This window comes from Podarcis tiliguerta (genome assembly GCF_965153285.1).
Source record: "Podarcis tiliguerta genome assembly, chromosome: 3".
NCBI classification, from domain to species: domain Eukaryota; kingdom Metazoa; phylum Chordata; class Lepidosauria; order Squamata; family Lacertidae; genus Podarcis; species Podarcis tiliguerta.
Genome location: NC_139536.1, coordinates 42,811,890 through 42,825,452, shown reverse-complemented (window position 1 = coordinate 42,825,452; position 13,563 = coordinate 42,811,890). Strand labels below are relative to the sequence as shown.

The 13,563-nt window shown below is 40.7% G+C and overlaps 1 protein-coding gene across 4 annotated transcripts in view; it reads right to left on the bottom strand.

The window, feature by feature from the left end:
• PLD5 (phospholipase D family member 5) overlaps positions 1–13,563 on the bottom strand; it is a 185,067-nt gene that overhangs the window by 49,555 nt on the left and 121,949 nt on the right. The window contains exon 1 of one of the 4 annotated variants that reach the window (XM_083432217.1): positions 9,995–10,098. The exons of the other annotated variants lie outside the window; for them this stretch is intronic. Within the exon in view, the coding sequence (XP_083288343.1) occupies positions 9,995–9,997 (3 nt within the window). The 5' untranslated portion in view covers positions 9,998–10,098. Of the gene's footprint in view, positions 1–9,994; positions 10,099–13,563 lie in introns of those variants that run through there. 4 annotated transcript variants of the gene reach the window in all.

The following is a 13,563-nucleotide window of genomic DNA, read 5'->3' as shown; positions in this document are numbered from 1 at the left end:
ATCCCCTAACTCGGACAGCAGCTCCAGAAGGATACAATGGCCGATGGTATCAAAAGCCACTGAGAGGTCGAGGAAAATTAACAGGGACACATTTCCTTTGCTTCTCTCCCAACAGAGGTCATCATACAATGTGGGAACTTATATAATTAACTACAAAGTTCCTTATTCAAGCACTGCCTAGATCCAAACCTGCTCAACTTCAGCAAAATAACAGGTTCATACACCTTTGGACTATAGCTGGGGACCTCCCTATGGCTGCACAGGTGAAAGGTAAGCCTTTATTAAGTAAAATATAAAACTGATTCCATGATCCTGAAAGGCAAAAGCCAATAGGAATTATATGGAAATTTGTACAAAAGCAATGACAGTCTAAACTGAACATCTTCTACTACTACTAAACAAATAAACAAAAAAAGCAATTAAAGTTGGATGTGTTCAGTTGTAGATTCATGCAAGCTTTCATTCCCAATTAGTTCCCACCAAGATGCATTTATATTCTAGCCCTGTGAGTGATTCCTCATGCATTAAGTTAACAGGACAGCTTATATTTGAACATGCTGGGGTCATGGTTCAGGATTGAGGGATATCATTGTTTCTCTGGATAATCTTTCATGGAAATTACTGGGCTTTAAAAGTTTCTCCTTTTTTTGGCAGATTTTGTGTAGTACCAAAAATATGGAAAAAAGAAACAACTGAAGAAGAACAAAAAAAATTCAAACACTATAAATACTTTTTTATGCTTACAAATAAACTAGACGTTATAATTTCTTAAGAACATAAGGGCAAGCCTCAAACATCACAGTCATAAGAGTTAGAGAGAAATCGAGCACTGAAAGAAAGAGGAAACTTGTGTGATGCTGCTTAAAGCTGCATGCTGGAAAAATACTAACAGAAACCCACAAATTAAAAATACGTAAATTTTTAAGACAGACTATTTTGCTATTGATAAGTCCAATTTATTATTTATAAACCCTTGTGGTCAACTGACCATTACTGCATCCTCCTGATAAATATCTTATTCCATCTTTTCATATCAGCACAAAGCAGAAATGTCCTTCTAAGGATACTTGCTGATGAGATTACAAGAATTATTTTAATTGAACACCTTCCATCTGAAAAAATTACTGACTGATATGGCAGATGGGCACTATAAAAAGTATCTGCTTCTGATTTTAAAAAAATTCATTTCAGCATCAAACATGCTAATTGCACTTTTTCAAAGCAACAAATGAGACATCTGGAAATCTGGAAATAGTTGCATATTGTTTGCATTAAAGTCAATGGATGGTTATTGCAGAGAAGTTGGTAAAATGTGGGCTGGACAAAGGAATTGAGGGGATGCTCATCAAATCTGCAGATGACACCAAACTGGGAGGGGTAGCCAATGCCGCTGAAGACAGAATCAAGATTCAAGACGTCCTTAACAGATGGGAGAACTGGGCCCAAACTAATAAAATGAATTTCAACAGGGACAAATGTAAGGTTTACACTTAGGCAAGAATAACCAGATTCACAAATATAAGATGGGGGACACCTGGAATACCTGTAGGACATGTAAAAAGGATCTAGGGATCTAGTAGACCACAGGCTTAACATGAGTCAACAGTGTGATGCAACTGCATCAACAGAAGTATAATGTCCAAGTCAAGGGAAGTAATAGTACCACTCTGTTCTGCCTTGGTCAGACAACACCTGGAATACTGTGGCCAGTTCTGGGCGCCACAATTTAAGAAGGATGTTGACAAACTGGAACATGGGCAAAGGAGGCTGACCAAGATGATAAAGGTTCTGGAAACCAAGCCTTATGATGAACTGTTGAAGGAGCTGGGTATATTTATCCTGGAAAAGAGGAGACTGAGAAGAGCTGTGATAGCATCAAGCTTGTTTTATCCTGCTCCAGAAGGGAGGACCCGAACCAATGGATTAAAGTTACAAGAAAGGAGATTCCAATTAAATATCAGGAAGAACTTTCTGACAGTAAGAGCTGTTTGACAGTGGAGGTTGTGGACTCTCCTTCTTTGGAGGTTCTTAAGCAGAAGTTAGATGGCTAACTGTCATGGATGCTTTAGTCAAGGTTCCTGCATTGGACAGGATGATTCTCAAGGTCCCTTCCAACTTTACAATTCTATGATTCTATGAAAAGCAATATAAAAAAGAGACAGCAACAGAAATCAGCACAACGAACTTATAATCATGCTCATAAATAAGGGATAGTGAACTTGTGGCCTTCCAGACTACAATCAACCGTAACTATTGGCTGGGGTGATGCGAGTTGTAGTCCAAAACATCTGGAGGGCCCTAGATTCTCCAGAAGTTACACAGGAATTTAACAGGCTCTGACCCAGACTCTCAATAGTGATAGGAGAAGAAGACAGAGCCAAGCCTTCAAAGATGACTTAAGTGGGAAGGCAGGGTCATAAAGGAGACAGCAGTCCTTTGTATTATTTTCAGTGTGCTAGACTGTATGTTGGGAGATATATAATGTTATTTTTTATGCCCCTGAAAAGGATCACAGTAAGTCATTAAATTACTCTTTTTGAAAAATAAAGGTGATCTACAGAAAATGCAGACATTCCATTAGCTTACAAAAAGACAGTCTGTGCAGTTGCCATAAATAGTATTGCAGTTAGTCTCATTCCACATTGCATCCATTAGCAATCTTTTAACCTTTAATCTCCCGTCTATTTCCACTTTATTTTAAGAACATTAACTGGCATACCAAGCATGACCAGTGTTCCTTTTAGCTACGCATCTTCTCCTAAAGTGACCAATACCATTTGCTCTAAATGGCTTCTTAAAAGATATCATAAAGTAGCTAGAGTAATTTATTTAAAATATTTCTGCATAGCAAGGACACAGATCAATATTAGGGGGCCTAAAATGTAGTATTTGCACATTATATAAGATCCCAATTTGAACCTTGTAACCTCTGTTTAAGGGAAAACCAGTACTGCTCTTAACCTCCTAGATGTTTCAAGACCTTGCTGCTGATCAGGGTTGAAACCTGTTGGGTGGACAATTGGTCCGGATGCAATATAAGGGATCTCTGTATAGTTTAAGTATGCAGACATCATGCTGCCAAATTGAACATGAATGCTTCTAAATACAATCCTACCATCCCAGTGACAGTCTGAATGTATGCTCTTTAGTGGAAATCTTTATACCAAACAGCTGCTTAAAAACGGTGTCAACATTTTCTTGTTCTGGCATCTGCTCTTCAGTAGACAAGCACATCACTCAGCTCAATGAAACTATATTAGCCATACTATATTAGCCCTAGCTAGAATGGAAGCTGAGCACAGAAATCATCTGCGTCGAGCCACTAACCACAGCTAAATCTGCAACAGCTGTGTTAGCAAACTCCTGAGCATACCTGGTGGGTTCCTTTTCTCTTTGCTGGCTGCTGCTAGAGAGAGAGGAGTCATGTTGCAGTGCTCCGTGTGTGTTTATATGTAAATAAAGTATATTAGCTGAAATGCTGAGTTGCTGAGGTCTGTTATGCAAACTGCGAACACTCTGTGGATCCCTAAGTGTGCCAGTGTCTGTTAGTATTGGTCACTGTGATGTTTGGGCAGAAGTATGAGTATGAGATGAGCTTGGTACAAACTCACTGGTGGATCCAATCTGATACACCCACCGTTCCTTTTGCACCATGATGACCTTGCTGCTGCCTCTTCCCCCCCACCTTCTGCATCATGACATGCAGCAGTGACACAGACAACCAGAGGTCAGGTGAGTGCCTCCATCTCACCATCCACAACAGGATCCCCTTCAGGGTGTTACAAAGTCTGCCAAAACTGAAGACAAATAGACCCAGGTGCTATTTTTGTGGAGAGAGTAAACGGGATTCACTTTCCTCCATGATCCCTTATGGGAGAGTGGAATTTGTCTCTTTCTTAACTTAAAAGACATGGAAGACTGGTGTTTATTCTTGCTTCAGTTTTTAAAATTTTGCAACTTTACACCAAACTTCATTTCTGGTGTTGTTTATCTCCTACAGGTTTAAAACAAGGCTGGCAATAGGAAGCTGTCTTAGAATGCTGCCTGTGGAATTCTGAAGATCTCTGGCATAGTTTTGTTTTTTGTTATATCTGACCAATGTAGATAGGATTTTTAAAAAAAACAAACAAACATAAACTACATCTTTAACTTTTTTAAAAAAATCATCTGCTGCAGTGCTTTAACAACAACAAAAATCCAGGCAACCTTTTGGATAGCTTCACTTCTCGCAAAGCCTAGTGGTCTAGAAAAACCCCCCTGAAATATACAGTACTGTAAAGGAACTATATCACTGAAAAGGACAGAAATAGAATTACACAAGGTTTTGGAGGAGGAGGGAAATTTTACTCAGTGGGAAGTTATTGAGATTGCACTTTCACTTGGGAGGGGGAGACCCCCGAATCCCCCAGTTTGCCTGTTATTCCATTCATATAGAGAGCTAATACACACCCTAAAGGTAAAGGTACCCCTGCCCGTACGGGCCAGTCGTGACTGACTCTGGGGTTGCGTGCTCATCTCGCTTAAGAGGCCGGGAGCCAGCACTGTCTGCAGACACTTCCAGGTCACGTGGCCAGCGTGACGAAGCTGCTCTGGCGAGCCAGCACCAGCGCAGCGCACGGAAACGCCGTTTACCTTCCTGCTATAAAGCAGTACCTATTTATCTACTTGCACTTAGGGGTGCTTTTGAATTGCTAGGTGGGCAGGAGCTGGGACCGAACAATGGAAGCTCACCCCGCCGTGGGGATTCGAACCACCGACCATACGATCGGCAAGTCCTAGGCACTGAGGTTTTACCCACAGCGCCACCCGCGTCCCAATACTCACCCTAGTATATACCTAAAAGAAACACGGATCAGCAGCTAGCCCCCCCCCCATACTACACTGGTTGTGGAAAAAAATCAGGGAAATTTCCACAGCATGAAAAGTGTCTGCCATTTCAAGGAAAACATCTTTGTCATGTTAGCATGCTAGACCCTAGGTGCACCTCTATCTATTGCTATTTCTATAATAAATTATAGGGTTGAGGGTGTAGGATTTAGTGCTGAACTAAACTGCTTTTGAAGTGCTACCAGAGTTTAGTTAAGATAATTTTATCTCCTAACACTTCAAGCAGGACATTGATATAAAACTAAAATTAGATCAGCACTCGGGCAACTATCAACTGAGGTCTTCACTAACTGCAGCATGAAGGAGGCACTACCTTCCAATACACTATTGAAACAATACGGCCATTGTTTATGGTTGGTAGTTAAAACAGTGTGCGTGTGTATGAGAAGAGCCATGCTGCATGGGCCTAAAAATCTAATCCAGCACCCTACAGTAACAAACCAAATGCATATGAAGAGCCCACAAACACATAAGGGCAATAGGCTTCTCCTGTTGTTACCTAGCAACTAGTATTCAAACTCTTAAACAGAGGTTGGGTGGCCATCTGTCATGGATGCTTTAGCTGAGATTCCTGCATTGCAGGGGGTTGGACTAGATGACCCTTGGAACCCCTTCCAGCTCTACAATTCTATGATTCTGTGACTTACAGTTCTGAACCTGGAAGCTGCATATAGCCATCATGACTAGCATCCACTGATATTGCCCCATGACTAAATAAAGTACAATATCTTGAAGTATGTTATGTGTGGCTTGCTGTCAGATTAACTAGTATCAGAGTTAAAAATGACTATAAGCCCCGTTTCTGAATTATATTGTGGATTATGACATGGTAAGTTCTTATATTTTTAATATAGAGGAAGCTTGTTAATTTGTCATTTTAATTGTTTTGTTGTATTTTTCATATAAATTGCCCTGGGAATTGGATTGAAGGGTTGGGTCGAGGGTATATAAAAGTAAAATAAAACTAGCTCTGTTTCTCTCTCACACAACATTGAGAAACCTTCCTTTCAGCCTTTAGAATTAACATCCTCTATACAACTATTCTGAGCGTGTGGCCTTGAGATTACTGTACTCAATGCTTTTATCTGCCTTCGATCTTGTACTTCCCTAAGCTCTGTTGTTGTTTTTTCTTGCCCACCAAGAACAAGAGTTAAGAGGATCCCCTCTCAGGCTATGTGTTGGTTACCATAGCAACTCCCTATATTCTCAGTCTTCAGAATACTACAGTACAAGTTTGGTTCCTATAACAACATTATAAAGGCAATAAAAATGAATCTGAATCTCAGGTAACTTGAGACTGAAGTAACAAATGCTACAGGAGAATTGGTATTTGGAGAAATGCCACTTTGAGGAACAGAGTTTCAAAACATAAAAGAAACATCTTTCCAGAACAGCAGTGTAGAAAAGCTCCTGGAGTGTTTTAGGCCAGAATATTTTATCTGTTTGGTAGCAATAGCAAATAAGAAAGACAACTGGACTATTTCTTAAGTTACTTATGAAACCTAAAAAATCTGATGAATGTTCCTTTTTCCCCTAACACAAACACTTTACCAAGAATAAATCCCAGGTCATATATTTTAATTGTTTTCCTTTAATGCATGGTATTTCAGTCTGTCCCAATAATTAAGAATAATAATTTAGATATTGCTTAAACACAGGAAGAACGTATACACATCCAAAGGAAACTCAGTCTTATGCTTCCTGCCCTGCCCATCCTCTCTCACCTATGCACACATGGATGGGAATCACTTGCTTCTGGTGCCATCTCATACTGCTTATTATTGCAGATCTTTCCCATCAAGTTCCACAAAGTGCAACACAAGGAAACCTACGGTATACTCCATGGGTAGGCAAACTAAGGGCCAGGGGCCGGATCCAGCCCAACTGCCTTCTAAATCCGGCCTGCGGATGGTCCAGGAATCAGCGTGTTTTTACATGAGTAGAATGTGTCCTTTTATTTAAAATGTGTCTCTGGGTTATTTGTGGGGCATAGGAATTCGTTCATTCCCCCCCCAATATAGTCCGGCCCCCCACAAGGTCTGAGGGACAGTGGACCAGCCCCCTGCTGAAAACATTTGCTGACCCTTGCTATACTCCATATTCATTTGGCCATTCATTGCAAACACCACGTCTTGTTGGATGCCACCTTGAATAAGCAATAGTAGCCACTTGATTTAGTTTGAGATACGAAAAGAGTGAGTTGGGAAAGCCTCTATTGTTTGAAAGCTTCAAATACTCCATAGTACTCTCTCACAATCATGTATTTTATTCCTGGTACAGTATTATGTGTTATCTTCAACACATGAAGTTTCAGATCCAATGAATAAATGTAGAAGAGATGCTTTATTAACAAGCAAACACCCATCTATGTACAGTATCCATCAACTGAACTTAACCTTCTCTAACGGAAGAAGCTTACTGACCAGCTTGCTTTAAAGAGTCTATTCATCTAAACAAAAATACAACAATGTATATCAACATGGTGTGTGTGTACAAAGGGGGCTGCACAACAGGGGAGAGGAAGAGACACGGGAACGGCAGTGATCTCTGTACAAGGGAGAGTTGAGAAAAGGGGAAGAGTGGAGGGGAAAAGTGAGTGAAGGTGAACACGAGAATGCAAAAGGGGGGTTACAAAAAAGAGGGAGTAGGAGGCATGGGGTTGGGTTTGAAGATGAAAGCAGGAGCATAGACAGATCTGAAGAAGAGGAAATGATAGTGGCTTTATAACTGGGCAGAAGGCAAAAAGGGTGCAACGGCTGGACAGAGGAAGATACAGGAAGTTACTATGGGGGTGGTTTGTGTGCAAGGTGGAGGTTGCACAAAAAGAGGTGGGGGAGAATGGACATAGTCGTGAAAGGAAAAACAGGAGTGCAAAGTTGTGCTGCAAGAACAGAACAGATAAGTGGCTTCAGAAATGGGGTTGGGAAAGTGAAAAATGAGCTCTGTAGCTGCATGGGGTAGGAAGGGGAACTTCTAAGGGCTTTATAACTGGGCAGATTAATGCGGTCGCTTTAACTGCGGTTAATGGCAGGGAGTTGGTGAGCAGAGAGAATGGGGATGCAGCCTCTAGTTATTTTATATTTTGACAGAAACTAAATATTGATTTAGTGCCATAGTATTTGATATGATAAATCTTTCAAAAAAAAACCACACAGCAAATGCTGTCTTGAATGTTGCCCATGCCCTACACTTTCCATCACTTGACATAGGCTGCAATCCTATACATGCCTGTCTATTCAGAAGTATAGGATTCTGGTGTGTTGGGTATGAACGTTTGTACAGTGGTACCTCGGGTTACATACACTTCAGGTTACAGACTCCGCTAACCCAGAAATATTACCTCGGGTTAAGAACTTTGCTTCAGAATGAGAACAGAAATCATGCTCCAGCAGTGCGGTGGCAGCGGGAGGCCCCATTAGCTAAAGTGGTGCTTCGGGTTAAGAACAGTTTCAGATTAAGAACGGACCTCCAGAACGAATTAAGTTCTTAACCCGAGGTACCACTGTATATCTTTGGACAAGTATCCATAAAAGTAGATATTAATTCAAAGAAGACTTAAGCTTCATTGAGTTCAATGAGGCTTACTCTCAGGTAAGTGTTATAGGCTTGCAGTCTTGAGGTCACAGTTCACTTTAGCTTAGCTTAAAAATGATTTCGCTTCAACTTTACGCTCAACATTTATTTTAACATTATTTGTTGATCTTAGCACAACACTTAGTACAATGACCAAGTACAATATTTTTGGGAAAGCACTACTGTAAAACACTCTAGTCTCACTGTGTTAGGGTCTACTATGCAAGCAGAAAATTTAAATCCTTCAAGAAAGATAGGATTCTTAAACATTCAAAGCAGGCTTTATTCACTTCGAGTAAACAGTCAGAAGAGCTTAGCTTCTGCCAAAACAACATGTTGGCATTCCAACAGCTTTTTTATTATCTGTTTCCCTTCTTCTACTACATCCACTCTTAAATCCAGCCATACCTTGACAAATGCCAGCTAATTTATTGGGCACTGCATTCCTGGAATCTACTGAAACCACACCTGGAATTATGTGTATATGTGTCTGCACACATGCACTTGCATCAGAGGCAAAAAAATCTTTAAGATATTTATTTTATCTGATGGTTTGCTTGATACATCCTGCACATTTAAAAAACATGCCACATATTTTCTTCTTTCATTTAAATGACAAAGAGAATAATATATTGTCAGCTGTCCAATAAGCACATTTTAGTGCTTTCTGCTAAATGTTTGTGCTTTGTATTTCTTCTGCCTTGGTGCTCTTATTATTTCATTATCATATTTTATTCAAATAAATTATTAAAATAAAGGGTTAAATTTTCATACGGAAGACTGCCTTCATTGCATATTTAATGAAGAAATCCTGTGTTTTCCTATTCCAGTTAGGGTGGATCCAAAAGCTTACAATGAAGGCAATGCAATTTTCTTTCTCCTGCCCCTAGTAATTATTTTACACCAAAGAGTCTAAAGATTTGTTTTGAAAGAAAACAGGCAAGCATTTCTTGCAGTGTGGAAGATACTTTTACTACTCTGGGGTTTGGGGGGTTTGTTTGTTTTTTTGCCAATTTTAAAAACATTTACACACCCTAAGCTGCATTTGTCTACTTACTGGAATACTTCGCTTTATGGTTTAACATATTACAAATGGCAAGAATACAGAATTCATCCACTCAAAGTCATATGAAGGTAGCAAAATCAATAGATGCCATTAAGCCACGAGAAATAAATCTACACCAGCGCTGTTCTTGGAACACTTGTTTTATTTACATCCGAATCTACCAAATTATACCTGACTATGTTACTGAGAACACCTACACACCTGCTCTTCTGAATCAAGATTTCTTTTAAACAGCAATCTTCTCATTAGAAAGGCTTTTGTTAAACTGTATATTATCCGTGCCAGAGATATTTGTCACCAACTTGCCTTCCCCCTCCAATAGCATATTGATAGTGATATTGTTAGCCACTTGCAGCTTGGTTTAAATAACTGCACTCTGCTGTTTTCACTAGCAAGTTCTATACATCATATCCCTGTCTAGCTTGTAATATTTTTTCTTAGGCTGCTAAAAACCAAATCGCTTCTTACCATTCTGATCCAGTAGAGTCGAGCAGTGCTAAAGGAACTGTGGCTGTAGTGCTGCTTAGAGGAGCTCAGCGGAGGCTTTAGAGGAACAGAGTGTTTTATGTGTGGAAAACGCATCACCACCTATTATATTTCAGTCATTCAATTGCTAGCCTTGATGTTTTGGAAATCATCAGCCAATCCAGGCAAGGAAAAGGGAGGGCTTGGAATGTTCATATAACATAGTTTTGTGCAGTTCGAAGAGGAAGAAGATACATCTTATTTGCATTTTTATTCACTGTGTGTAGAGAATGACTCCCTATTCTTTATTCAAAAGCAATTCACACATAGTTTTTAAGCTTCTTCAGTGGGTTGATTGAAAGCATGTATTATGCAGAATGGCACCGTGCCAGATGACACAAAGGTTTGCCATGCTACCCAAATTCTGACTTGCAGTGCTCAGTGAATCTAAACTTGATATTCTCCTAAATCCCCAGGGCCTCTAACTAAGCCAGAAAATGTTTTGGCAATCAAAATGTGCATCTACATGCTACCAATTGGTTATTTTTTTTTCTTGCACTATGCTTCTATTTAAAATAAAATAAAAAATTCACCTGACAAATGCAAGCAATTAGATGACTCAGAAACTAAAGGGAATAAAAAACGACCCTGTATACCAAATAATTATCTGCTTTTGCTATGAGACAGTGTACTAACTGGTCAAAAGCCAAATGGCTTTGTGACAAACCATGTTTCTTCTTTGGAAATCTCAGAGTCACTTGGGTGGCTGACATTGTCTGCTCTGATGCAAGAGAAGGCTGGGTGGAAAACAATAACAATAACCTACAGGGAAGTATAAAGAATGAATTGTTCTTTTTAAAAAATGAACAAACTCCAGGGAAGCAGGCAGACTTTTGCCCTTTTAACACAACCATGCCCAAGTATGCTGAATGTACAACAGGCAGCAGGATTGTGATCATTCCACATGGCCCCTGTGCACTTGGGCTCAGCTATGTAGGATGTAACATAACATTGTGATGTCCACATACATAAAGCCTAACATATATATATATATCAAAGCATACTGCCCATATTAGGGTAAGGATAGTAAGTTATCAGATGTAAGCACTTGGAGCTCTAACTGCAGAGACATCACTACACATTAAATTCAGTGCACATGGGTGTGACAGGCACAGATTTGCACAAGTGGGCAAAGTCTTCTGCTATTCCATATAAGTGCACCCCAGTGAGCTAAAAGGGCTATATTTTCAAAATAGCCAAGCTAAGGCACTAAACCTCAGAGGAGTCATAGAAAAATAAGCTCATAGTCAAGCATTCTATATTTTTCAATGAAACCCAAATGTTTGAACTTCTTATTGTCACATATTCATTATGTGAAGCTTATGCAAGCTGTTTGAACTGGAGCAATTATGGAACTGGATTGACGTCCACACCTTGATGTAATATTTCCCAGTGGAGGCTGGTCCATTAGAGGAATCAGGGTCCAGTTGCTCAGCCCTGCTTGGACTCTTCCCCTTTCCCACCAATCCTGTCTATTGAGGCTAGGAGGGTCGAATAAGCAAACTGAGGTTCAAGATCCTGCCTGAAATAAGACATTGGCTTGGGGAAGTCTATTGCTCTTTTGGATTCTCTGGTTAGAGCTTAAAAAGCCTACATAGAAGGAAGTTGGAAACTTTGATCCTAGGCAAGCTTGCTCCTTGTTTCAAAGTCCAAGCATATGTGAGTGGAGACCCAGGGGTGGGGGTGGAAGTCTGCCACTCCATTTAAAAGGCAATATAAGAGCTGAGTAAGGATTACATTAGACACAGGGTGTGGGTGGCTTTAAAACAGGATTAGACAAATTTATGGAGGATAAGGATATTAATGGCTACTAGCCATGATGGAGCAAGTCTTCAACCTCCACTGTCAGAGACAGGATACCTCTGAACACCAATTGCTGGGAGGTGCTGGTAGGCAGAGTGCTGTTCCCCCAGACCCTGTTTGCAGACTTCCCATGGGCATCTGGCTGAGCACTGAGAACAGGATACTGGCCTGGATGGGACCAGCGACTCTTCTTATGTTCTTAAGAGGGCATAAAAGTGAATGAGCTGGGGGCAGGGGCAGGGGCAGCCCGGTTAATTTCAGACAAGCACTGCCTGAGAGGATTTCCAGGAAACAGGAATAGCATCTCCTACAACAATACCAGCAAGGAAAATTCAGAAGTGAGCACAGGAACAGGAAGCAAGCTCAGCTCTCATGTGCTGTGGCCATTCATGTCTGCTGTCACATAAGCCAGTTTGATGGTGGCTGGTCTCCACATAAGGAACCTGCTACGCTCCCATTTAAAAGTGCAGTTCCTACTCTGGGTCCTAGCAGGGAGGAGCGCAGCCAAGTGAGTGAGTGAGCCATCACATTCTAGAGTCAGGTGGCTGAATCACCCCACGGTCTTCATGGTCTTCCAGTTGCTTGGGTTCCCAGGGCTTGCCTGGACAGATGTGCTCAGCATGTGGGCAGCAAGGAGCTGATGTGGCAGCAGCATCTTCCCTGTTGGAGTCCTGGAGGGAGGGTGGACAGTGGGCCCCTTAGATGCCATCTGGCCCCTCCCTAGTATCAGGCCTTCCTATATTGGCCTGCCCAGGTAATAAGATCAATAGGAAAGCTCTCCTGGTCATCCTGTTGATGTCAAGCACAGTTTGTGGTGACCCAGGTCTTTTCAGTGGTGTTGTCTCAGCTATGGAACACCCTTCCCTAAGTTTTGCCTAGCCCTGTAATTGTTTATTTTTTTGCTGCCAGCTGAAAACCCATTTATTCACCTGGACTTTTGTGGGAGTCAAATAGGATATGCTGTGAGTTATGAAATGGCACTGCTGTCCATGGTGTATTGATATTTTTTGATGCATATTAATAATAGAATCTTAGAATAGCAGAATTGGAAGGACCACAAGGATCATCTAGTCCAACCCCCTGCAATGCAGGAATCTTTTGCCCAACATGGGGCTCAAACCCACAACCCTGAGATTAAGTGTCTCCTACTCTACCAACTGAGCCATCCTTCCTTTAATGATTTGATGCTTTATTGGAGATTGGTCTTTTTTTGTAACATGTCCTGGGATGACAGTAGGATGCACAGTGGAAAATAAATTATAATGACGGATGAATGAATAAACAAATAAACAAACAGAATTCTCTCCATAATTATCACCTCCATTTAGAGCAGAACTGAAACTAATCTAGTACTGTAACTTTATACCATTGTTTCCAAGTTACAGAACTGCATCTGAATCTTCATCAAAGCTTTGGGGGGACTTAAGCATTAGGTACTGAGCTGTTTTGTTGACCCCACCATTACATTCATGTGCATTTCTTTTGGGGCCATTCGCAACCATAATAGGAGACTCTTGCTTTTTGTCCAGGTAGGTCCAGGACAGCATTGGAATAAATGAAAGTGCCCTTGCCTTTATTAAGCAACTGGGCAGGATCTCAAATAATTTCATCATCGATAGCAAATCTGTTCTTACTACTAAAGACAAGTGGGTGTTAGTGCAAATCCTAAAAATATCATGTTAATCTAGTTTGATCCTCAGTTGAAGATT